We start from the raw sequence: 26,916 nt of genomic DNA, 5'->3' as shown, positions 1-26,916 counted from the left end.
CGCTTCCGCCCGCTTTTCCTGCCAGAGGAGGAAAGGGGGAGCTGTTCGCTCTCCTCCGAGTGCGATTTCGGTGTCCCGTGTCTCCTCCTCCCGCGCCGCCGCCGCCCCCGCCCCCCGCTCATCTTTGTCTGGCGGCCTCGCGCTCCGGGCTCCACACTCGGCGGCGCCGCGGCCCCTGCTCCGGGCCGCTAGTGCAGGCGCGCGCGCGGCGCGGGGCCGGGGCCTGAGGCGCGGGCGACGCCCGGGGGCCTGCCGGCCGCCCCGGCCATGGAGTGAGCGCCGCCGCCGCCCACCCGCGCTCGCCCCGCCCGCCGCCCCCGGCCTCGCCCGCGGGCCCGCGCCGCCCGCCGGGCCTCCGACGCCCAGAAACACGCCGGAGACCTACTGATCGTGGCCGATCCGCGGAGGCAGAAAGGGAAGATGGCGAACGACTCCCCTGCCAAAAGTCTGGTGGACATCGACCTGTCCTCCCTGCGGGTGAGTGGCGGCCCAGGAACACCCGGGCGCGGGGCGCGGGGCGCGCGGGGACCCGGGGCCGCGCCCTGGCCGCCCGGGCGCCGCCGCGGGAAGAACCGCGGGTACGGCGGCCCCTTTGTCTGCCCGCGTCGACGGGTGCGGGGGCCCCCGGGGCGCGACCCTTCGCCGGCGCCGCCGCCGCCCGGGACCCCCGGCCCCCGGATCGCGGCCCTTGGGCTCCCGCGACCCCACCGCACGAAGCGCACCGCTGGGGTCGCCGCCCTTTCTCTCGGGCTGTCCTGCTTCTTTATTCATTGTTGTGCTGCTTTCCGACGCTCACCCCTCCCCTCCTTCTTCTCCAGGATCCGGCGGGGATTTTCGAGCTGGTAGAAGTGGTGGGAAATGGCACCTACGGACAAGTCTATAAGGTCGGTGCGGGCGCCTCCTTTGTTTCCCGGGGACGGGTTGAAACTTCTGGTCCGGGGGCGCCGGGGGATGGACACGCCGCCGCCCGGAGGCCATGCCGCGCGGCTGAAGTTGGGAAGAGGGGGCTTGCCTCGTCGTCCCGCTGTTTTTTAGCAGAGTTTATATTCACACTGGCCTGAAAAGACCTCATTTCCTGGCTCTCAGATAAGGAAATAACGCTCCACTCTCAGGCATGCACTTCCATAAAATGGAAAAGCATTTTTTTTTTTTTTCCCATCAGACAGCCTACATGTCCCCCCACCGCCCCCACCCCCGTTTTTCCCAGATCTGGCCTTCGGAGTTAGTGTGTTCATTAAAATTCAGAATAGGCAGGCCTCGCCTGTGATTATCCCAAAGCACTGCCTTGGCCTTGAGAATTGTCTTCGTGTTGCCTCGTTTGAATGTTCGCCGGGAGCCCAGGGAGCGGAGTTTGGTGATACCTGGTTCTGCTTTATCACCAGCATACGTTCTACCGATGGGCGCATGTTTTGGGGAACAGGGGAGGGCTGTGTGTTTGGGTAGCAGGAGCAGGAAGAATTACAGGGTGAGGATTATACAGTCTGAATTCCAGGAATAACCTGTTTGACAGGTGTGTAATTGAAACAGAAATGAGACAGAGCTCAGGAGTGGCGAGGGTGCCCAGATTTCACACCTACCCCAGGTCTTTCTCTTTTTTTAACATGAGCCTCCCCCTTCCCCGCCCCCCCCCCCAACCCCCAGTCCCTTGAAACTAACAAATTCGGAGACTCTGAGTCGGCCCTGAGTAACAGACACCTGATGAGACTAAGCTTGTTGCTGGTTTTGTTCAGTGCACGTTGTGGAGATTACCCAGAGCTCTGGCTAATGGAGGCAGGGCCCTTGAATGTTTGAAACAGAATGTGAAATGCTCCGTGTTCTGATTTGTTTCTTGTTACTGAAGGTTCTCTTCAAGTTATCTGCACTGCACCGGGGGTGTTCCATAGCTGTTCCCTGTTTTCTAGTTGGATTGGGATAGGGGAAAAAAAAAATCTTATGAAGCAGGGCTTTGTGGCTTGCTGTGAAGAATTGTCATTGTCTGGCGAAAAGTGGAGGAGGGGGGTGTTGGAAGCTGACTGTAGACATTTTCTTCGGCCAAATTAAGTGTGGATCCCATTGTCCCTTTTTCTGCTCTGTGAATAGGGTTTATCTATCCACAGCCCCAACTTTCCCCCGATCCCGGCTGTGTACTGGCCTGTGGTCTGAACTGGACGGAGTCCGTCTTTTTAGGTGATCTCAAGTGAATCAGCATGTGTTCTGTTGGCTAACAGTTGGGGCCAGGGCCAGGTTTTTGAATTTGAAAGAGAGCCCTGTTAAGCTCGGCCTGCCGGGCTCAACTGAATTTGGAAGCTTTTGGAAAATTTTGGAAACGGTCATGTTGCAACTCCCTGAGTGGTCTGCTAACTGGCTCCAAGACTGTTCTCCCCAGCCTCAGTGTTTGTTTAAGCACTGGTTGGTTTTTCCTAACCGAGTTTTTCTGGCCAGGTCCGAGGGGTGACCGTCTTTGTCCAAGTGAGTTACCCAGGGCTTGTTTTTGACCTGGTTACACAGAAGTTGGGTTGTTTGGGTCTTCAAGGGTCAGCACAAATGTGAAGACTGGTGGAAGCAGACCAGAAGCTGTTTTTGTTTTTAAACTGTAAGAGAAAAAGAGAGTGAACCATGGATGTGTCTTCATGGGTTTAGGAGCTAGGGGTTCTTAACGGGAGCAGCTGGGGCAGGTTCACTCCCAAGGTTTCCCCTGCTCCTTCCCTCTGGTTCTGCACTCTCTCCCCCAAAGCTTTGGGGATCGATTTGCTAAGCACCAGGTTTGGGAAGCTGTTGGGATTGGGTAGTAACAGGCCCCCTGGCTCTCTCCTTACAAAGTACAGTTGAGAAGAAATTCTCAAATTATGCAAAGCCGAGGAAACTATAGGAAATCTGTGCAACAATGGCCTGCAGTCTGAAGCAGGAGCACGACGGGAGCTTTTGCTCGCCTGCAGTTGGTTTATTATTACGGAGAATTTGAAACAGACATCGGAGAGGAAGAGGCAAGCACTGGCCTCACAGTGACCAGCATGTGACTGATCTGGTTTTCTCTGCTGTCCTTCCTCCCACCTCCATTATCTTCACATAAAACCTAGATGCCATTTCCCCATAAATACTTCAGTTGGTGTCTTTTTTTTCTTTTTTTCTTTTGGGTAGTCTCCATGCTGTTCTCACACCAAAAAAACTGAATTCCTTTCTAGCAAATGTTCAGTTTTTTTTTTTTTAAATTGAAGTCTAGTTGATTCGCAATGTTGGGCTAGTTTCAGATGTACAGAAAGATGATTCAGTTATATGTATGTATATGTATATATAGTTATATATATATGTATGTATGTAAATATTCTTTTCCAGATTCTTTTCCCTCGTAGATTATTACAGAATATTGCGTTACCTGTGCTGTGTAGTAGGTCCTCATTAGCTGTCTATTTTATGTATAGTAGTGTGTATATGTTAACCCCAAACTCCCTGATTTATCCCCCATCCCTGCTTTGGTAACCATGTTTGTTTCAGATGTTCAGCGCTAAATTTTCCTGATCATCTCATATATGTTTTCTTACTCGCATGATAAAGTGTTTCATATTTTTGAACTGACCCTGGGAAGTTGAGTCTTAGGTGGAGAGAGCAGAAACCGCTAACATCTCCATTTTTTCCCTCCCTTTGTTATTTCTAGGACCGTTGTCATCATGCCTAGAAGTGTGTTTAGGGTTTCTGTTTCATGATTTGCATACAGTGGTTTTGTGATTAGATTATTGACACTCTAGCATTTGTTTACTCTTTCTGAACGTCCATCAATGTGACTAGTGTCAGAGTTTGGAAATGAAAAGAACAATTGTAGGCGAAACACCTGTACGCTGAGCAGCGTGTAGTCCTAGTTTATTTCATTGTTATATTTTCTGTTTTTAATTTTTTTCTGTGAACTTTTTTAGTGATTAGTGTTGCTTGTTTTTAGAAGATTGTGTTTACATGAAGTGAATGGGTTGAGAGAGGGAGTTTGCTGAGTTTTGAGATGTTCTATGGAAATGGCTTTCTTGGGGAGTTTAGAATTTTCTCCATTCCTGACTAAAATGGTATAGTTGAACAGTACATAACTTTTATTTTTAATAAAAGATGTGAGACATAGGCTGTGTTCTATTTAGAGAAACTTAGTTTTCGCTAGGGAAAAACGTTGTGAGTTTCTGTTTGCAGGGTTTCATTCGGAGTACCATACATTTATAAAAGAAGTGTCTGTAAAATGTTCCTGTGCGTGTGGAGTAATGAGTGGTAGTAGATGTAGTGAATATTAATTATTGTCTTCGAAAGGGGGCAGTGATAATGGAAAGAATCCAAACCAGGATTCATAGATCGAAGTTCATTTTTGTGTCATGGGAGTTTGTTACTTTTAAATTTGGCCAGCTGTGTTTCTTTTCTTGGGGTAGCTATTCTTTATTTTGCTTTTTTGTGCGCATTCAGTGGCCAGTGGTCCAAAATGTCTTGGCTAAAGACAGGAAAATCCTGCACCTCTCTGGTGTGTGGGGGTGGGGTGAGGGGGTGGTTAGGGAGCTGAGAATCCAGCAGCCCCCTTGCCTGGAGTCAGGGCTTCCTCACTGGAGGGACGGATGAGCATCTTGAGTGTGACCTTGTCCTTCTGGGCTGGAGGCCTCCTCCGGGCCTGAAGATGGGGAGTAGCGTTAACCTGAGAGTTGGCCACCTGTTAGGCGCTGTGCAAATGCCGTCCCCCTCTTTTATTGAAAGCGGGGTATGTGTGGCCAAAGGTGACCCTCTGGGAGTGGCAGGAGGGCTAGGGAGTGGTGGGCATCTGGAAGAGGGTTTATTCCTGTTGGTGTTGAGGACGCCCCTCATTCCTTGGCATCAAGGATCCATTGGAAGTTTGGGGGTCTCTGACAGTAGGATGCTGGCTCAGATGAGGTTTGGAGAAGGAGAAGGTGAGATGGTTGGCCTGGGTCAGCAGTCCACGGGAGAGAAGGGGAAGGCCAGGCCTGGGCAGGGCAGCAGAGAGAGGAGTGTTGGACTGAGTACTTGGGCTTCCTTCCTTGATCAGTTCACTCCATGTCTGCAGTTTTGGTGTGGTCCTTTACATGGGTCCACTGTTTGCCTGCTGGGTGACAAGGAACCTTGGGATTTTTGAAAGTGCTGAAATTGCTTTCCATTGCTTAGCAGTAAAAGTGCCATGTAAATTGTGTAGCTTTAAAAAATCATCAGTGTAACATTTTGGAGCAGGCACTTAAACTTTTGTGAGAGGGGAGGTTTCTGCAAATGTTACTCTGTCAGGGTAGCTGACTCTTGCTCTTAATTGAGGTGAAGACATTCACTGGGGCACAATGAACTTTGTAGAACTGCATGTTTTCCTTAAGAGGAGAGTTGATCAGCCTCTGAGTGGCATGTACAGACTTGTTCAGAGACACAGAGTTCCTTCCTGCTAGAAAGATTCCAGGCCTGAGTTGAAGGGAGGCAGAGAGGACACACAGGCGAGTGGCTCTCTTAAAAAATAATTATCAACCCAAACTTCCAAAAACTCTTTTGAAATGAAACTAAATTAGGAATGTCAAAAGCCTTGCAGAAAAGCTAACCATCAGATAACACCCTGCTGATAGTTTTTTTAAACTCCTTATTGTTTGAAACTTTGTAATACAGTGTTTATTTCTGTAGCTTGCAAACTTGTATTTTGTCTCCCCCCCCCCTTAATGGATCTGATATATGTCTGTTTCTATATATTGACATCATCCAAAAATATTATCCGGGGGCCCTTTTGGTACAGAGTGTGTATTCATAGATTTTTGTGGACTGACCCTGGAAAAGGAAAGATGATTTTTGGAAAAATAGATCCTACTTTGGAAGTAATGAATCCATGAGCAGGTGTGCTAAACCTAGGAATAATCTAAGGCGTTTCATCCCCAGGGAACAAAAAAATACTATAAAATGCATTTTAACCTAAAGGTGGGTGCTTTGACACATGCATTTCATATACGGTCTTTTATTTTGTTTCTTCTCTTTCTTAGTAAATATATACTTCCATCTTGTTATGAATAGCGGCTTGAGGCAAGATATAAATCCAGAATTGGTTAAGAAAAGGGCAGAAAATGCAAGTTTGCAAGCCGAAGGGCTGCCTGCCCTCAGAGCTGTCGGGCGTTCTCTGTCCCTCAGCCGCGCTGACTTTAGGGTGCCTGTGCTTTTCATCGTTAGTAACAGTGCTTTCAGCTGTCTCTGTTCTGATGACTTACATTGGCAGACAGCAGTGCATACAAATTATCTTGCAAGTGCACGGCTTGCAGACCCAGGTGACCCGGGTACCAAACAGGACTCTTGCCCAGAGTGCAGCGCTGAAAGCTTCACTCTCTATCTTATAAAGGAGAATGTACAAGAGTGCAGACCAAGAATTGATGGTAGTGGAGTCAGGAACTTAATCCGCACTGGGTTCTCAAAGTTGAACTCTGCCTGTTTAGAACTTTTTGTGATGATTGTAAGGGTTGAAACAATTTTAGGTTGTCACCTTACTGTTTGAAAATCAGGGTTTTAAAAACTTTATTTCTCCCACAAGTAGCTAGATATTTAGCTAGTGGATCGCAGGTGATCTTAAAAGTACTTGCGAGTAACTGCTGTAAATATTTAGTATAAATAGATTTTTTTGTGAATTCAGGTTGGTTTTAATACCGCTCTGAATAATCAGTGTTAACGTATTAAAAAGCTGTGTTGAACGTTTAATTTGGGACCTGATTTTCATTGGAACATGATTATCGGGGGCAGAGATTCCCAAGTACTTTTAGAAGATTCTGTTTACAGTTATTAATATTTTGGGCTCATAAGATGATAACACAAGAATTGAATCATCAGAATACATTTGTCGGTCACAACTGAACAATAACATTTTTCGGACTTAGGGAGGGATGGTGAGGAAGAGAATGGAGACCAGGGCAGTGTTAATATCACCGGTGACCAGCGTGGCAGCTGAACAAATGGCCTCAGGTTTTTATGATACTCTGTTAGGAGGTTGGCTAAGTAATAAGTGTCAGCTGGCATCGTTCACAAGCAAAGTGTGCGCGCGATGTGTTGGCAAGCGCTGAGTTGCGTGGCGCTGTTTTCTGTAAGAATTTCAAAAGGAAGGACCAAATGGTAAGTTTTAGAACTTCTCAAGTTTTAAAAACTGGGATCTTAGAAACTGACATCTGTGTAGCATCATGAGGAACTTAGAGCTAGTTTCGGGAGACCAGTTAACCACACGGGGCTGGTGTCCTGCCTCTCAGGGCGCTCACTGCCCTGCAGCCCAAGCTGGGCCCTGCCTGATGGTTGGTGTCCGTGCAGCGGTGCAGGCAGTGTGTTTACCTTCCAGGAGCACAGGGAAGACGGAGTGGACAGCGTGTGCCAGACGTGTAACATCCTGAGACGGCTCTGTCTCCCCAGGCCCTGCACCCAGACACAACCCATGCACCCAACCCCAGCTTTCCAGCCTCCAAGGGGCTTGGGCCATAAAATACAGTACCAACTAGACAAGGAAAGAGACAGAAAATCAGATACAGAAAATACCATCCTGAGTCTTTTTTTAAATTTAGTTCATTGGAGTATAGTTGATTCTACAATGTTGTGTTAATTTCTGCTGTATAGCAAAGTGATTCAGTTTTATATATATAATACACATCCTTTTTCATATTATATGCACATTCTTTTCCATTATGGTTTATTATAGCATATTTAATATAGTTCCCTGTGGTATATAAGGTACTACTATTAAGGTCCTACAAAGATAAACAGTTTCGAAACTTAGAGTTGTCCTGTTCCAAGATGCTTTTAGTTGATCCATCTGAAATTGACTGCCGTATTTTAAAATTATGTGCTTGCATGGCTTTTTCTTGGTTTATTAGTTTTGCACGCTTACTGACTTCTAGAGATGCTAGTTATGGTTTTTGAACTGCTGTTGTGATCTTTTGTGAAGAATTAGCTGTTATACCTGCCTGCCTCCCTTAAATGAGTATATCATAATTTGGGGTTAAAATGATACCGCTTATCTCTGAGCCAAGTAGTCTAATAGGATTCCATTTTCTGTTTTAAACACTTGAAAAGGTACATCAGATGCCTAGCAGAGTTAAGCTTTTATCAACATTTTTTTTTTAAACACTTAAGTATGACAAATGACTTATTGTTTCAGATAACTTACTTTTTGTTGTTCAGTTGCTGTGTCCAGCTCTTTGCAACCCCATGGACTGCAGTATGCCAGGCTTCCCTGTCCTTCACTATCTCTTGGAGTTTGCCCAGATTCATCTCTGTTGAGTTGGTGTTGCCATCCAACCATTTTATCCTCTGACGCCCCCTTCTCCTTTGGCCCTCAAGCTTTCCCAACATCAGGGTCTTTTCCAGTGAGTCAGCTCTTCACATCAGGTGGCCAAGGTATCGGAGTTTCAGCTTCTGTCCTTCCAGTGAATAGTCAGGGTTGATTTCCTTTAGGATTGACTGGTTTGATCTCCTTGCTGTCCAAGGGACTCTCAAGAGTCTTCTCTAGTACCACAATTCGAAAGCATCCACTTTTTGGTGCTCGGCCTTCTTTATGGTCCAGCTCTCACATCTGCACATGAGTACTGGAAAAACCATAGCTTTGACAATATGGACCTTTGTTGGCAAAGTGATGTCTCTGCTTTTTAATATGCCATCTAGATTTGTCATAGCTTTCCTGTTCAACAGGAAGGAGCCTATAGACTCACTTTTTTCTCCCTGGAGGGGAGCTGGCCAGGTATATGTGCCCTCACTTTGGTGTGTCATAGCTCTGGTCCTGGACCATCTATTTCCTGGATACCATCTATTTCTTTTTTTGTTTTTGGATTACTGCCTTAACTTTCCTGAACCACATCCTCCAGGTGCAAAAGTTTTGTCTTTGGATAGCTGAAAATGTTTGCATTCTACCTTTGCATGGGATTTATATATTAGCTGGTGGAAAATACTGTTGGCTGGAAATCCATTTTTCTCTTGGAGTTTTGAAGACACTGCTCTTCTGTTTGAGTGTGACCTGTTCTAACTTCTTTGGGGAAGCTTTTAGGATATTTTCTTTATTCCTGATGTTCTTAGATTTTGTGATTGTCGTGTATTGTCATTCCCTGTTCCAAGAGCTTGGTTAATTCTTTTCATTAGGAGCTGCCCTTTTCTTCTGGGAAATTTTTCCTTTTCTCCCCCTCCAAATTCCCAGCCTTCTCTTTCTGAAAGTCCTATTAGTCACCTCTTTGATTTATTTTCTTATCTTTTCCTCTATTGTTTTCAGTCTTTTTTGTCCTACTATTATGAAATGCCTTTGACTTTCTATTTCAATGTTTCTATTGAATTTTAAGCCTTGTCATATTTTTAATTTATGAGAAGCCCTTTTTCACAGGTTTTTTTTTTTTTTTTTTTTGTAAGCTACATCTATTCTTTCTTGGATTTATTTCTTATCTCTGAGGATGTTGAGTGTAGATATTTTTGGTTGGTTGGTTTTCTTGAGCTGCTGTGTTATTTTCCCTTTTCCTCCAGATTTCATTTTTCTTATTTGTTTATTTGGGTCTCTTACCTATTAGTGTGTGTGTATTCTTTTTTCAGATTCTTTTCCCTGATTGGTTATTAGAAAGTATTGAGTATCATTTCTTGTGCTATCTATTGGCTCTCTGTTTTACATGTAGTAATGCATATATGTCATCCCAACCTCGTAAGTTATCGCCGTTGCTCCATACCAGCCTCCTGGAGACAGAAAAGTTTGTTCAGCAGGTTTGTTCCTTTAACCAGCTTTGTTGAGGTATTTTTATGCATTCTGGGGTTCACCCGCCTCGCGCCTGCATTTCAGGCATCTTTGGTAACATGTTGAGTGCATGACTGTTACCACAAGTCAGTGTTCAGCACGTCCCTTGCCCTAGCAAGGTCCCCTCTCCCCTTTCACAGTGAACCGCCCTGTTCCATCCCAGGGCCCCAGACAACCGCCCACCTATTTTCTGTCTATAATTTGCCCTTTTTGAGCGTCATGTGTAAATACAACCATGCCCATGTGGTTGCTGGTGTGTGCTTCCTTCCGCTTTGCACGATGCTTCAAGGTTCGTCCCCGCTGCTGAGCATGGTGGTTTGTCCCTTTGTCTGGCTGAATGGCATCCAGGGTGTGGACAGGCTGTGTTCTGTCCACCGGTTTGCCAGCTGACGGACGTCGTGGTTGTTCCCAGGTTTTGGCTTTTGGGAGGAGCGCCTTCCGCAGAAGAGAAGAGGGGGGCGTTGGTCTGCCCGGGTCTCCCGCCTCGTCGTCAGCATAACTCATCACCTGCTGGTTCTGATGACCCAGCCCCTTCCCTTGAAACCATTACCTTTCCCGCCCTCCGTGTTAGTCATCACTGTTAGTTTAGGTCATCCCTTTAAGCATGAAAAGTTTCTTATCACCGTAAAGACACACTGTTCACTATCAGTGAGGTCAGTGGTATCGGGAACTAGACCAGACCTGTTCTTCCTTCTCACATGTGTTGGGGGATTCCCTTGTCCAGAGCCAGCCATTTGCCATGTGATGCTGAAGACTGGAGTTTTCCTTTATCTCAGACAGAAACCACTGACTCACCAGGATTTTAAAAAACGTAACAAAATCTATTATCCTTGGTCAGAAGGGTGTATATGAAGGTAAAGAAATGATTTGTTGCACTATATGGGGGAATACGGGACTTCCCAGGTGGCTCAGGGGTAAAGAATTCGCCTGCCAATGCAGAACATTCAGGAGTCATGGATTCAATCCCTGGGTTGGGAAGATCCCCTGGAGGGGGAGGAAATGGCAACCCACTCCAGTATTTCCAGTGTTCTTGCCTGGGAAATCCCACGGACAGAGGAGCCTTCATGGGGTTGTGAAGACTTGGACATGATTAAGCACGTGTGTGTGCACACACACACATGGGTTGAGGGGGGAATACAGCTATTCATTTGATTTTCCTCAAGTGTACCTTTCAGGGTATTTTTTCATCTCTCATTCTAAAGAACTCTTATGATATCTTTATTAGAGACTTGAATGCATTCAGGTCAAATCTAAATTTAATATGAGGGTACTTTCGGAAAATTCTTGAGCTTTCATTCTTACCTGCTTATGATACTGACAGTCCAGAGAGGGTTGCAGAGAGTCAGATATGCCTGAGCACACACACGTATGATACTAATAGGGACACGTATGCTGTTAATGGGGACTGCCCTGGTGGTCCACTGGTTAAGAATCCATGCTTCCACCCTAGGGGCGAGGATTCAATCCCTGCTCGGGGAACCAGGATCCTGCATGCCGCGTGTTGTGGCCAAAAAAAGAAAAGAGAATACTGTTGGCAGTCAGAACCCACGCCACGTCAGTGACTCTGGGATCTTCTGTGTGACTGCGGGGTAGTTTGCTGACTGTTCAGTTGGGAGATCTCAGGTCAAAAGCTGAGTGTCACCCCGGTCAGGTCTGTGCATCCAAGGGACGGAGGAATTACTGGGACCCCGAGTCAGGCAGTGAGGACGCCTGGGGTTGAGGATGTGCACTCAGGTGGCGCAGGCTTTCCTGGCTGCACTCGCTCACCTGCGGGGGCCCGCCTACCGTTTCAGGGCCTTTCCTGTTTGAACATGGCGAGTGAGAATACCTCAGCTTTCTCTCTGTGTGTCTCCTTCTAGTTCCCAGAACAGACTTGCAGACGTTCAGCTCTTTATTCTTTACTGACTTGGGGGCTTGGCGTCTGTCCGGCGTGTTGCTGTTTGTGAGAGATCTGAGCCTGCTTTGCTAGCAGCAGCCCTTTCACGTGTCTCTTAGTCTATTGCTGGCTGTGGACATGGTGTGCCAGGCACCATGCTGGGCTCCTTCCTGGTTTTGTTCAGTCGCTCAGTCGTGTCTGACTCTTTGCGACCCCGTGGACTACAGTACTCCAGGCTTTCCTGTCCTTTGTCTCCCAGAATTTGCTCAAACTCAGGTCTGTTGAGTTGGTGATGACATCCAGCCTTCTCCTTTTCTGTTGCCCCCTTCTCCTCTGGCCTTCAATCGTTCCCAGCATCAGGGTCTTTTCTAATGAGTTTGCTCTTCACATCAGGTGGCCAAAATACAGCATCTGTCCTTCCAATGAATATTCAGGGTTGATTTCCTTTAGGACTAACTAGTTTGATCTTGCTGTCCAAGGGACTCTCAAGAGTCTTCTCCAACACCGCAGTTCAAGAGCATCAGTTCTTTGGTGCTCAGCCTTCTTTCTGGTCCAAGTCTGTATGGACCTTCTTGGTGGCAATGAACAAGAAAAGTGGTCAGTGCGCCATTGGGCAGCAGGTAGCCCTCAGTTTGAGGCGGGTGATCTGGCCAGTGGGAAAGAGCGGGGGACCGTGGGAGCCCATAACTAAGCTGGATCTGATAGAGCAGACATGGTGATGTGCAGTGAAGCTTTATGGTTTAAATTCAGTCTCTGGCTGAGGCAGAGATGGGTGAGGAGCCTTGGAGCTGATGACTCATCGTCCTGGTTAATGGGATAGAGATAAGAGGGGTGTGTCCCATTGATTATGGTGATTGCCAGCCCCGTTCAGTTTTCCCAGAGCACATGTCTCTCTTGAGGCCTTGTGTCCTCCCTCTGCTGCTCTTGTGGTGTCTGGACTTTGCCGAGTTAGCAGCTCTCCGTGGAGCCCTCGTCAGCACCCCCATGGGGAGCAGGGTGGGGAGGGCGTGCTTGTCAGACCTTGGGGTGTCCTGTGAGCAACCTGCGGTGCTCGTATTTGGGGATGGGCGACATCACCTGTCATTTTTTCGCCTTGCTCCTCTGTTATTTTCACTTTTGCTTCCCTCCTTACTGCTTGGCGCTTCTTAGCAGTACTGGCTCCTTCAGCACTGCTTTTATACTTTTACACTTGCTTTCGGACGTCCTGGGCTTGAAATAAAGCTGCTGTACTGAGCCCTGCACCGTGCTGTCCAGTAGAGTACACAAGAGCACAGCCACTTGTCCAGGATGCACGCGTGTGATAATTTTCACCAGACATGTGAGCTGACTTACGTGATTGGACATGTGAACACACGTTGGCATCTTTGAAGGTTCGCAACTTGAAGGTCTGTATGTAGGGGACTTACTATATTCAGAGTTATGCAGTCGTAGCTGCACTTTGGAACATATTCGTTACTCCAAAGAAGAAATCCCATATCCCAGTCCTCCTTTCTGCCTTTCTCACCTCAGCCCCAGGCTACTACTGATCTACTTTCTATTGTTGTTCAGTGGCCAAGTCATATCTGACTCTTTGCTACCCCATGGGCCGCAGCACGCCAGGCTCCTCTGTCCTTCACTGTCTTCCGGAGTTTGCTCAAATTCATGACCATTGAGTCAGCGATGCCATCCAACCATCTCATCCTCTGCCTTCTACCTCTATAGATTTACCAATTCTACACGTTTCATATAAATGAAATCATTCAGTATGTGTTTTGTGAGCACTTAGCCTGTGTTTGAGGTTCATCTGTGTTGTAGTAGGACTTCCCTGGTAGCTCAGCTGGTGAAGAATCCGCCGGCAATGCATGAGGCCCCGGTTCGATTCCTGGGTCAGGAAGATCCCCTGGAGAAGGGATAGGCTACCCACTCCAGTATTCTTGGGCTTCCCTGGTGGCTCAGCTTTTAAAGGCTCTGCCCGCAATGTGGGAGACCTGGGTTTGACTTATTGGGTTGGGAAGATCCCCTGGAGAAGGGAAAGTCTACCTACTCCAATATTCTGGCCTGGAGAAGTCCATGAACTATTTCATAGGGTTGCAAAGAATTAGACACGGCTGAGCGACTTTCTCTTTCACTGTGTTGTAGTATGTATTGATACTTCATTTCTTTTTGTTGCAGAATAACATTCCATTGAACGGATGTACTAGTTTTATTTATTATTCAGTTGAGGGTCTTGTGGACCATTTCTACTTTTGGTCAATTAGGAATACTGCTGCTGTGAACATCTGTGTACAAGGTTTTGTATAGACTGTTTTCATTTTCTTGGTTGTCTGTCTAGGAGTAGAATTGCTTTTACTGTCACATGTTAGCTCTAACCTTTAGAGAAACCGCTAGTTTTCCAAAGCAACTGGACCGTTCAGCATTCCCACCAGCAGTGTATGAAGGTTCCAGTTTCTGTACCTCCTTCCCATACTTGTAATTATCTATTTGATTATAGCCATCCTAGTGGTATTTCATTTTAGTGGTTTAGATTGTTTTTCTTTGATAACTAATAATGTTGAGCATCTTTTCACATGGTTGTTGGTCATTTGAATATATTAGGAGAAATGGTATCCATATCCTTTGCACATTTTTAAATTGTGTGTTTTGTTTTTTAAAGTTTTTCATCTCTAGGAATTCTTTATGTATTCTGGATACAAGTCTTTTGCCAGATGTATGACTTGCAAAGATTTTCTCCCGTTCTGTGAGTCGACTTTTTGCTTTCTTGATGGTGGACTTTGGAGCCCAGAAGCGTTTTTAATTTTGATAAAGTTCAGCTGACTGTTTCTTTTGCTTTGTGTGCTTGTGGTGTCGTATCGAAGAACCTACTGCCTAAGCTGATTATTGAAGATTTCCTCCTATGTCTTCCTTTTGAATCTCATAGTTTTGACTCTTACATTTAGCGGTCTGATCCACTCTGAGTTAATTCTGTGCCGATTCTGAAGTAGGGGTGCAGCTTCATCCATTTTCACGTGGATATCCGGTGGCCCAGCACCCTTTGTTAAAAGGACTGTTCCTTTCCCATTAAGTTGTTCAGATACACATGTCAAAAACCAAGTGACCTTAAATGTGAGCATTTCCGAGCTATTTCCCCTTACTTAAATTTCTGAGCTCTGAATTCCATTCCACTCCATCCCCTTGATCTCTGTTTATCCTGTTGCCAGTCCCACACAGTTTTGATTCCTGTCGCTTTGTGGGAGGTTTGGAAATTGGGAAGAGTGAGGAGTAGTCCTCCAAGCTTGCTCTTGAAAAGGACTACTGAATTTGCTAATTTTTTGCTAATGACTAACCATGGCACATCCTTTCAAGACCCTTTTCTGGCACTTGACAAAAGTTCTGTGGGTTAGGACATACTCCTCTCATGATGGAAGATCTATTGTTTTGCAGACTAATCTGTCTATTCATATGTGTGTGTGTATGTGTGTTCACCTCCTCAGTTGTGCCCAACTCTTTGTGACCCCATAGAATGTAGCCCACCAGGCTCCTCTGTCTGTGGAATTCTCCAGGCCAGAATACTGGAGTGGGTTGCCATTTCCTGCTCCAGGGGATCTTCCTGATCCAGGGATCGAACCCATGTCTCTTGTGTATCTTGCATTTGCAGGCAGATTCTTTGCCAATCAGATCACAGACTGTTCCCATCCCATCCCCCAGTATTTATGAGAGAACATCTAGAGATACTCTCGGTTCCTCCTGCAAAAACCTTAAGGAATGATTTGATGATGTTACTGATTCTTTCAAAATCTTTATAAATTAAGTACCATACAGTATAGCAGAAGAAAAAAAAAAAAGATGCAAGGAAATGGAATCATGCCAAGCTGTCTAGATATGAAATAGCTCTCCCTAGATTTTTTTTTATCATTTCTTACAAAATTTTCACTGTAGAAAATTTCACTGTAGAAAGTCTATTCTAGATAGACTTTCTACAAATATATACTTAGATAACATACCTGTCATTATCAGAAGCATAGAGAACTATGTTTCTTAAGGAAGATCAAAGACTCTGGCCCTGAAACACTAAGAAATAGTTTGCCTTGAACCTCAAGGGTTGATGAATCAAAAATTTCTGTTACAGCAGAATCTTTGGTATGCCTAAAATATGTCATCTAAGAGGAAAATATGTGCATTGCTAGAGCAGTATTTCAGTTTGAATGATAAATGAAGAAGTTCCTACCTCCCATCACCAGAAGCAACAAATACCCAAGGATCTTTCCATTGCAATTACAGTCTGGAAACTCAGCTGGCCTTGGGACAGAGCAGATTGTTGAAAATCTTCAGGAGCCTTACTCATACATGAGTGCAGATAAATCTCAAATCCAACCCACTGCAATGCTCTTAAGAAACAGTGGTGACTTCAAGGCACTTTGGAAATCTGATGGTGCTGTGTAAATGCTACATAATGGTCTTGTCAGATTTAGTTTAACACTTACTATTCTTATACTCTCAAAACATAGTTTTTAACTTTATAAACTGCTTGTTTATAAATAACTAGCAAAAGAGGAACTACCCAGAACACAGATTTCACCTGTGCAACCTGCTCAGACTAAATTACAGGGAAGGGAGCTTTTGCTAAAATGCATTTCCTCTGCTTGTGAAGAAACCGTTGAGAAATGAACTTAAACTCCGAGAAGATTGTGCCATCTTGTACAACATGTTTTGGGCTTCCCTGGAGGCTCAGTCAGTAAAGAATCTGCCTGCAAGGCAGGGGACCCAGGTTCAATCCCTGGGTTGGAAAGATCCCCTGGAGAAGGAAATGGCAACCAATTCCAGTATTCTTGCCTGGAGAATTCCAAGACAGAGGAGCCTGGTGGGCTACAATCCATGGGGTCACTAAGAGTCAGACCTGACTGAGTGATCACACACAGACACAGACACAGACACAGACACAGACACAGACACAGACACAGACACACACACACACACACACACACACTGTTAAATGAGCCCCTCTTCCCCCAAAAAGAGTTTAAGAAGTATATTCCTCAACTGTCTTCTGTAGTTAATCAAAGAAATGTGCTTCCATCACCAAATTGTGGGAAAACTATGAAGTTCGTTACTGATATCATCAACCCTGAATAAGCATGGAAATTAGGCATTTGTGGCATTAGTGCCCTTATAAGAAGAGGCCAGGGACATCCCTGGTGGTCCAGTGACTAAGACTCCACACTGCCAGTTCACAGGGTCTGGGTTTGATCCCTGGTCAGGGAACTAGATCCCACATCACACAACTAAAGAAACTGCATGCTGAAACTACAGTCTGGTGTAGCCACATAAATAAATAAAAATGTAAAAATCTTCATTTTACAGAAAATGTCTAATCATTAATTGCAGTGTTATCAGCTGAGAGTTAGGAGTTTTCATCTCTGTGTTTGAATGGATGATAACAGGAAAAGGGTAAGTCAAGTCATGGGGCTTCCCTGGTAGCTCAGATGGTAAAGAGTCTGCCTGCAGTGCAGGGGCCCCGGGTTCGATCCCTAGGTTGGGAAGATGCCTTGGAGAAGTCAGTTGTTTGTCAGCTTTGGTTTTAGGTGATCAGATGCCTGGCTTCATATATGGCAACACGAGGCCTGCTTTACTTAGCTTAGCAGGAAATGAGAGTGGGGCCTGGAGGAAACCATGTGTCTCCGGCATGTACTTTGCAAGCTTCTCATTGGCGTTGAGAGTAAGTGAAGTGTACTTCCTTCCCCAAAATGCTGATGATGAAGTGGAAATAAGATCTATATACAGGTGAACTAACCAGATTGTGTCTGATGTTTACGTGTCAGAAGATGGAATTTGAGATGAGTTCCAGTTCTCAGGAAGAATAAAACAAATGCTGAGATTTGAGGGTTGAGTGCCAGAGGTTAAGGTTCTCCTACATGACACTTTATTTCTTTATGTGGATTGCTTTTTCATGTCAGTGGGTCACGTGGGGCAGTGTCCAGGGTGTGTCATCTGCAGTGTTTGAGAGCTGAGGGTATTCCGCACACTCATTTTGGTGGGTTTAGGGAAGAATCAGGATGTGATGTGACTGTGTAAAGGAATGGGAATGTGTAGATGAACACTCACAAGAGAAAACAGGCTGGACATTGGAGACTGGATGCATCTATGGGAGTTTTGGAACCAATGTGATTTGAGTTAGTAAAGAGTGGGGCCATCTTGGTGGTGTGTTAGAAAGATAATTGCCCTCTTGAGTAGTGACTCTATGAGATCTTTTGTACATGTTCATATATTTCTTAATTTTAATCCTTATTTCACATATGAATAATTTGTGAGGTTGAATAATTTGCCTACAGTCACATAGCTGGTAGGCAGTGGAGAAACTGGGTGTTAAGGCTTTTCAGTTGACTTGGGTTTAGCACTTACCCATTTTCCAGGCTGTTTCCCAGAGTATTGGCAGGTTGATTTGCTAGGCCAGGTGTGACCAGGCAGGAGGGCATGGGGCCCTGGAATCCCCGTGGGATGAGGGACGGATGGGAGCAGGGCCGGGGTTGAGAGGCAGAAGGGGCAGAGGCTGCCAGCCCTGAAGGCCCCACCCCCCCGCCCGGTTTTCTGTGCTTCTTTATTGTTGCTCTTGAGTCACTCAGTCATGTCTGACTCTTTGCGGCCCCTTCCCTGTCCTTCACTATCTCCCTCGGTTTCCTCAGACTCCTGTGCATTGAGTCGGTGATGCCATCCAACCATCTCATCCTCTGTCACCCTCTTCTCCTCCCGCCTTCAGTCTTTCCCAGCATCAGGGTTTTTGCAGTGAGTCAGCTCTTTGCATCAGGTGGCCACAGTGTTGGAGCTTCAACATCAGTCCTTCCAGGGAATAGTCAAGGTTGATTCCCTGGTTTGATCTCCTTTGGTGCTTTTCAACCTCTTTTTTTTTTTTTTTAATTAAATATATATTTTTATTTGGCTGCACCGGCATTAGCTGTGGCATGTGGACTCTAGTTCACTGACCAGGGAGCCAGTTCCCTTCCCTGACCAGGCATCAAACCTGGGCCCTCTGCATTGGAAGTGCAGCAAAGTCTTGGCCACTGGACCACCAAGGAAGTCCTGGTGCTTCTCAGCCTCTAATGTGCTCTTGAGTCAGCTGGAGAGCTTGTTAAAACGCAGGTTGTCATCCAGCTGTCTGGGGTGGGGCCAGGGCTGGCGGGGGGGGGGAGGGGGTCTGTGTGTCTGAAACGCTTCCTGGTGATGCTAGAGTAGTTTTGCACTTGGCTTACTAAGGACCTAGAAAGAGGTTCTGGGGGAAGTCTTGGGAGGCAGCTGACTTAGACCGACCTTACATCGGAACACAGCTGTTAGGGTGGCCTGGTTGGGCGTGGATTCTGTCTGATCTGTGTGGTGTCAGTGTCTTGTGTTGTGGTTTTGTGAAGGGACCTTGGGCTTTGAGCATCACAGAATGTGGAGGTAGAGAAGGCTGCTAGAGATTCTGCCTCCTCACCCCATGGGTGACAGTGAGCGCAGTGAGGGATCTTGGGGCCTGGTCAGGACTAGGGTGCTCAACCCCCCCCCCCCCCCCCCACCTTGGGTGCTTTCTTTCCGTCTGTCTGGGTTGAAGGCAGTGCAGTGGGGTGCTGCCCCGCCCATCCGGTTTGGTGATTTGGTGACATGATAAAAGTCAGAATAGGAAACCGATGATGGTTCTCACTCCATTTCAGTTTGTATTGAGCTTCCTGGCACAACAGTGTTTCAGAGGGTGAATGAATAGAGGAGAGAGCCAGGTTTCTGGGTGAGGTGGTCATGGAGTGGCCGGCGGCTGGGATCGTGGTTCCCTGTTAATGTAGACCCAATGGTGGGGGCTGCAGAGCCTGGCAAGAGCCTGCCAGACAGCAGCTGGGTTCTGACGTGGGCTGGGGCAAGTGTGACTATAATCAAGTGGAGAGCTGGGGAGAGACCTGCTCCTGATCACGTGCTCTTGCAGAACTGGGGAGCAGGCAGCAGGGTCGTTGGAACAGAGGGCGGGCTGCTGGAGGGAGTGTGGGCAGAGTGTGGAGATGTAAAATGCTGTGCAGAGAGAAATGGGAGAAGTGGGCGGAGCGATGTGTGGCTTGGTGGTCTTTAGGTGTGGGTCTTTTGTGGGGCCCGTGGGTGAGGCCAGTGGTTTTTATGCTGATGTCTCGGAATCGTATTCATAGGATGGTACTGGCTTGGCCAAAAAGTTCATTTGGCTTTTTTTATGAGATGCTACAGAAAAACCCAAATGAACTTTTTGGCCAGCGCAGTAGTTTTGGGAAGAACCTGAGGCAGCCTGTAGTTCTGTCTCCCTCATTTGCCCAGAAAACCCCACTGAAGGACCCCGAGGGGTAGGGGGCACAGAGGCTTACAGAAGGAGAGGCGGCTAAGCTGAGGGGGAGGTTGCCAGAAAGGACGCTGACCTTTCTTTGCCCAGAATGGCTTGTTGCCACTCTCACTTTCTCTCACCCTTACTGATTAAAAACAGAACAAAACGAAACACACTTTTGCCGAGTGCCTGTTACATGCAGGTACCGTCGTAAGTGTGGTTCTTGCTGTCATTTCCCTTTGACTTCTGGATGGTGCTTCCTGAAAATTCAGGGATGCAGCCTCATGAATTCAGTCATCTTTTGTGACTTTGCTTAATATAAGAATACTTACTAGATTTGTCTTAGGCTTTAATTTGGAAAGCAAGTGGAATTATTGCCGAACTTCTGGTTTTGGCAGAATTAATAGCATATTTTGCAGTCCGCCGCATCAGGCTGGTCTTTAGAGACCATTTTTATTACTCGATTTTTCTGTGCGGCACATTAATAAAAACCATGTTTAAAATTCTGTCCTTTGAAAGCTTGGTGCTCTAGGTGGATTGCCTTTAGCACTAATCGTAGGTGCTTTCTTACCATGAATTCATCAATCTCAGCATCTAAAAAAGCACACTTCCATTTTACAGGTGTGTGCTCAGCACTCAGTCGTGTCCGACTCTTTGTGACCCTCATGGACTGGGGCCCGCCAGGCTGCTCTCTCCATGGGATTTCCCAGGCAAGAATACTGGAGTGGGTTACCATTCTCTTCTCCAGGAGTTCTTCTCAACCCAGGGATTGAACCTGCCATTCTTTACCACTGAGCTACTGGGGCTTCCCTTATGGTTCTCTTGTTGTTGCTGAAGTTCGTTTATAATAACTCACTTCAGGGGAACACGGGGCTTCCTTGTGGTTCATATGGTAAAGAATCTGCCTACAATGCAGGAGACCTGGGTTTGATCCCTCTGTTGGGAAGATCTCCTGGAGGAGGAAATGGCAACCCACTCCAGTATTCTTGCTTGGAGAATCCCACGGACAGAGGAGCCTGGTGGGCTGCAGTCCATGGGGTCGCAGAGTTGGACACAACTGAATGACTAACACTTTCAGGGGAACACAAATTCAGTAGATTGTGGAAAGCTGATTATTAGCTATTTGAGAGAAAAAAGTAAAGCAAAGTCTGATTTTCTCCCCGCCCCGCCCCCCCCCGCCCCGCCACCTTCAACCCATTATCCACCGCCTCCCCACCGCCCCCTCTCCCCTGGATGAGAAGTTCATGGATTTCTGTTAATTTTCTGACTAGCTTAGTTTTCAACTGTGTTATATTGGAGTTTCTCCCTTTGGGAGTTAGCTGTTGGTTTCTGTGGTTTATGTAGACCTCTCTCCTCATATCTGTGACTTTATTTGTATTAATATCAGTGCCTTTATTTGAGGGCATTTCTGGCGGGTGCCTGTTCTGCTTCTGGGGGAAGAGCTGTGGAGTCTCTGGAATAAAAAGGTTTCAGAACCAGCCATTTCCTGCCAACGTTCTCTGTAATCCATGTAATCAACGAGATGGGCTTTGAGCTTGCGTGCACCCAGTATTGGCATAGTGGTGGATGTGGACCCATCTTATCTGAGGATGTTTCTCCATGTTTTTTGTGTATAATACCAACATCTTGTATAAACTAATATACTAGTAGTTGTAAATACCTATAGTAGACATGAAGTTACCGAAGATGTTCAGTTGTATATAGTAAGAAAAGTAGGCTTTGGATAAGCAGACAGCGTGGGTCAGGCAGATTATGATCTGGTTTTTGCACAACCTCTGAAGACTCCTGGAATCACCATTTCTGTTTCGAGGGGGCGATGCTTGCAGCAGCGAGCGCCCTGTGTAGCTGGTGTGCCTTCTGTGTGGACCCCCCCACCTGGAGGGTGCAGCCTGCAGGCTTCGAAGGTTCACGGCACTAACTCCTTATTGCCAAATTCTCCGTTGCCAGCCCTGTTCTGTTCTCTCAGCTTAGTTGCTGTGACGGCGTCAGATGGGCTTAGTGGCGGAAGGGCCCTGAGCTAGCCTGTGTCTCTCCCCCCGCCTTCAGAAAGCACTCCCCAAAACAGTGTCCCGGCTGGCCCCTGGTCCTCACTCCTGGCCAAGTCAGGGTCCGGAGCTCATGGTGGCTGTCGTGTGCATCACTCATGGTTGGAGAAGCGGGCCGGTGTTTCCGTCTCCGCAGCCTCTGCCCTGGCGAGTGATGACTGACTGGCCAGGTGATGGAATCCTCATTCCTGTGTCCCAAGGGCTCCTTAACGTTAGACTGGGCATCTTCAGTCCTTCCGGCTCTCTTCGTGTATCTGTGCGTCCCTTGTGGGGGATGATGGCTCCGAATGTGTTCCAGTGGATCACAACCTCGGTGATGCCCGTGGTGCTCAGGAGTGGACCTGTGTCCGTGGAAGCCCTGGATGGCCCTGATGGACTCCCATAGCAGGCAAAGCCCTGAGGTCCATGCCCGACAGAGCTTCAAGGTCAGGGATTTCCTTCAGTGCTGCGGTGATAGGATCACTTGTGTTGGGCTGGTCATGTCCCCTCTCTGGGCCTCAGATTCCTTTTCTACAAAAGGAAGGGGTGGGCCAGGGTGGGCCTGTTCATTTCTAAAATTTGGAGTGCTTGCACAAGGCAGCCTTTTTTTTTTTTTTTAAGCTTTTTATTTTGTTTTGGAGTAAAATCAGTCAAAAACGTTGTGATAATTTCAGGTAAACAGTGAAGGAACTCAGCCATACATATACATGTATCCATTCTCCTCCAAGCTCTCCTCCCATCCAGGCAAGGCAGCCTCTTTCGAAACCTCTAGTACAGGGTCATTAGACGGGATTGAAACTTAGGGTACCCGGTTCCACTCACAGGTAGTCGGTCTCCAGATAGTGTTTTAAATTTAAGTTGGTTTCTTGGTTTGGTATTTTTGCCACATTTTCTGCAGTCCAAAGATTCTCTCTTTGGAGGGAATGAAAGACAGATCAGCTTTGGGTCTAGAACTTAAAGGATGGTTCTGTCTCAGCTGTGGGACATTGACCCTAAGAAGTTACAAAACCTGCCCTGCCTCCCTCCCAGACCTGCAGATGAGATGAGGCCCAGAAGTGGTTTTTTTTTTTTTTAAATAAGGCTCAGTAAAGTACTGTACATGGGCTTCCCAGGGGGCACAGTGGTAAAGATTCCACCTGCCAGTGCAGGAGATGTTCGACCCCTGGGATGGGAAGATCCCCTGAAGGGGGAATGGCAGCCCACTCCAGTATTCCTGCCTGGAGAATCCCATGGACAGAGGAGCCTGGTGGGCTGCAGCTGCTAGAGTTGGACACGACTTAGCGACTGAACACACACGCAAAGGACTGAGCAGCCAGGTTTGGAATATCCTAGCTTCAGATGCGCTTGCTTCTTCCAACTAGTGAAGTATTTGAGTGTGAAATATTGAGACCTGTCTGGGGCTGACCTCAGAATGGCCCAGTGCGAGGAGGAGGTAGTTGGGAGTAAGGAAGGCGCCATCATGGCTGTGTGTGATGGTGATTAAAGCTGGGTTTCCTGCTTTGTGTGTTTGTAGTGTGTTTGACGCTTCTCAGACTAAAAGGTAAACAGAAAAAAGTTCTACTTTTTGAAACCATTTACTTTCGCCCATCATGTTGATTCTATAGTCATGAAAGGTAGGATGGTGAGGTAGGCCCTGGGCTCATCTCACCCGAGACTGGAGTCGGATCTCCGGGGTCCAGCCTTTCTTTCCCTCGGCCCCTGCACACATGCCCGGGATGTGTTACTCACTGCCAGGCTGGGTCAGCCCATCGCCGTGTTGGCTTCAGGTCTCCAAGATAACGCGAAGAAAGACGTTCTATCCCACGAGCAGTGCCAGAACCAGCATCGCAACGCTGTTGGGTGTGAAAGGAAACCAGCTGGGTGGCACGTGTGGTTGATGGCTTGGGGAGGAGCCAGGACTCCTGAGGTCACGTGGCGTTTACACTCGGGCTCAATGTTTTTGCAAGACCCAGCATCTCTCTCTCAAGATTGTCCGCTCCTCAGAGCCTGTTTTTTAAAAAATTAATTATTGGCTGTACTGGGTCTTGGTTGCTGCTCAGCAGCTTTCTCTAGTTGTGACGAGCAGGGACTGCTCTCGAGTGGCAGTGTGCAGGCTTCTCTGGTTGCAGAGGATCGGCTCCAGCGCACAAGTGCAGTGGTGGTGATGCAGCGACTGAGCTGTTCTGCGGCACATGAGAACTTCCGGGACCAGGGACCGAACCCGTGTCCTGTGCATTGGCAGGCGGGTTCTTGCCCACTGCACCACCAGGGGGTCCAGCGCCTGTTTCTTGGTAGCCACCTCCCGTTTCTGGTGGAAGTCTGGATAAAAGTGAGTGTCTGCATGAGTTCCCTTGCATGTCCGATGACCCGCGTGGGGGCTCCTTGCCCAGCCCTTTCTCATCTTCACAGCGTCCTCCGGTTTGGGTGCCCCTGATGTGAATAACTTGGACTCTGACTGGGATGACTGAGAGCCCTTTTGTCTCTCACACGTTGTGGGGATAAGCCAAGCAGATGGATTTCTGTGTTAGAGAGGTGTGAGCTTGAGAGTTTTGAAACAGCTTTTTTATCTCTGGGTGAGGATTCAGAATTACAAGGGGTCTTTGGGGCTGGCGTGTGTTTCTCGTGGTTTCTTTGTAGGAATTGTCATGAAAATTGCCTTTGAGTTAGAGCAGGTTCATCACTTTGCTGTCGCAGGTCAGTAGGTCTTTGTTAGGTCGGCAGAGGACTGTCAGTAATCAGCTAATTTATGAGCCGTTCCCTTTTCGCATTTTAGTTGGGAATTTATTGTTGACTGAAAACCCATGAGCTTTAGCTAAATAGCAGCTAACATTAGCTGACCGTCTTGGAGTTAATTGTGGGCTTTTACTGGCTGTGAGTAGAGTTTTCTGCTTTGCAGTTGGCCTGGCTGGGACTCACACACCATCATCACCAAGGCTTCAAGGCTTCCTTAGGACACAAGTAACTTTATTTTGAAATTAAAGGGCCTTTGTGGACAGGATTATAGAACAAGTTCCTTACACCAGGTGGGAAGGGCAGGATGTTCCTGTGATGTGTTTGGCCTGATTCATGAGATAGAGGAAGAATTCAGTGCCTCCCGTTTAATAGCCTACAGATAATCTATGGAAACAGACAGAACACTCAGCATCAACTCATGCAGTTGCTGTTTTCAAATAGGAAAATTTATCTCTGTAAAACTCAGTGGAGTGTACTTTAAAGGTCCTGTGAGAATTTAGGAAAAAAAATATTATTTCAACAAACACTGTTATCTCAAAATACCCAGAAGTATAAAGAACCTTGAATAAGTCAGTGAGATTTGTCTTTCGATAGTTGCTGAACTGCGTAAAGATAAAGCCAGTTTTATTTATTTTGTCTGAAAAAAACCAAAACCCAAAACAGTACTTTTTGTCAAACAAAGCGTAGTGCTAGTAACTCAGTTGTGTTGTCCGACTCTTTGTGACCGCATGGGCTGTGACCGCCAGGCTCCTTTGTCCGTGGGATTCTCCAGGCAAGAATACTGGAGTGCGGTGCCATTTCCTCCTCCAGGGGGTCTTCCCAACCCAGGGATCGAACTGTGGTCTCCTGCGTTGCAGGCAGATTCTTTACTGTCTGAGCCACCAGGGAAGCCCTTGTCAGACACAGCTTATTATCAGATAACTGGTCTCTGTTTTAGACTCTATGAATTCTTTATTTGTTAAGTACAGATGGATAAAGAACGAGAGGACTCAGAAGACTTGCTTGTTGGTTTGGCAGTTAGCGCTCGTGTTAACCGTGGTAAAACAGAAAAACAGCGGTGAGGCTGCAGAAGGCGCACGGTTAGGACTCCACGCAGGAAACGCACGGAGCCAGAGAGCCAGGAGATGGTTAGTTCAGTCTGCTCGCATGAAGTAACTGAGACACCCGGGGTGGTGGCTTTAAGGTTACAGCCGAAGCCATTTCCCCGTCTAGTCGTGGCTGGGTCTTGGGTCATGCTGGCCTGTGCGGCATGCTGCGACCGTCCCACCAGCGGCCTCTTCAGCAAGTGCGAGTTGGATATGGCTCACCAGGCCCCCTCCACAGATCTGGTACAGTCGGTCAGCAGTGGGTTTAGAGTCCAGTTTCCTGCAGGCTGCCATGGACGTGGCTGGTCTGGGCACTGCACTTGGAAGAAGTGTCTGTATGTAATCGTCTGGGGAGCTTTCCTCCCAACATTTTATTAAGAAAAAAAATCAAAACCTACATGAAAGTTAACAACTATCAAATGAACACCTGTCCCTATCTACTTCCTAGATTTTATAACTAACGTTTCATTATATTTGCTTTCTCACAGTTATCCCACCTGTCTGTCCATCAGTCTTTTTTTTGGTAAATATTTTAATTTATTTATTTGGCTGTACCACCAGGTCCTAGTTGCAGCATGTGGGGCCTTTTTTTTTTTTTTTTTTTTGTGGCATGTGGGATCTTGTTCTGTGGCCAAGGACCTAACTATGTCCCTTGCATGGGAGCCCAGAGTCCTTGCCACTGGACCAGGGAAGTCTCCTTTTTTGTTTTTTTAAAGACATGATTTTCTTAGAGCAGTTTCAGGTTCACTATAAAGCTAGCCGGTCCAGAGATTTCCCACAGAACTCCTGTCCCCGCCCTTCCAGCTCATCCCCTGTATCAACATCCCCTCCGAGGTGGTACCTTTGTTACACCTGATGAACCTCCATGGACACATCATTGTTACTCAGAGTCCAGAGTTTACCTTAGGGTTCACTCTTGGTGTTGTGCATTCTCTGGGTTTAGAAAAGTGTATAAGCTGGGGATCTACCATTTGGGTATCTAACTTCGTGGGTTTTTTAATTTTAAGTTTAAAAAAAAATTGTTTGGCCCATGCCGAGTGGCGTATGGGATCTTAGTACCCTCACCAGGAATTGAACCCTCACCCTCTGCATTGGAAGCATGGAGTCTTAACCACTGGACCTCTAGGGAATTCCTGAGCTTCCTTTTAAATAAAATGTGCTTTGGTTCCTGTTGATGGATTTTACCTTTCTTGCACCGTTCAGAAATGAGTAGGAAAATGATTAAAAGTCCTGTATCTCGTGTGGTCTCACAG

At 46.9% G+C, this 26,916-nt stretch overlaps 1 protein-coding gene and 1 non-coding gene across 36 annotated transcripts in view; one reads left to right on the top strand and one right to left on the bottom strand.

Annotated features, from left to right (window-relative positions):
• Positions 1 to 367: 367 nt before the first annotated feature.
• MAP4K4 (mitogen-activated protein kinase kinase kinase kinase 4) overlaps positions 368 to 26,916 on the top strand; it is a 146,926-nt gene continuing 120,377 nt past the window's right edge. For all 35 annotated transcript variants that reach the window (XM_068985109.1, XM_068985291.1, XM_068985283.1 and 32 more), the window contains exons 1-2: positions 368 to 477; positions 819 to 884. In XM_068985109.1, coding sequence (XP_068841210.1) covers positions 421 to 477; positions 819 to 884 — 123 coding nt within the window. In that variant the 5' untranslated portion in view covers positions 368 to 420. The remainder of the gene's footprint in view (positions 478 to 818; positions 885 to 26,916) is intronic.
• On the bottom strand, positions 18,532 to 18,607 carry TRNAG-UCC (transfer RNA glycine (anticodon UCC)). The gene has a single exon. It is a non-coding gene; the product is annotated as a tRNA-Gly (tRNA).

The sequence above is a fragment of the Capricornis sumatraensis genome, chromosome 1 (assembly GCF_032405125.1).
Source record: "Capricornis sumatraensis isolate serow.1 chromosome 1, serow.2, whole genome shotgun sequence".
Taxonomy (NCBI): domain Eukaryota; kingdom Metazoa; phylum Chordata; class Mammalia; order Artiodactyla; family Bovidae; genus Capricornis; species Capricornis sumatraensis.
This window is presented reverse-complemented; position numbering and strand designations above follow the sequence as displayed.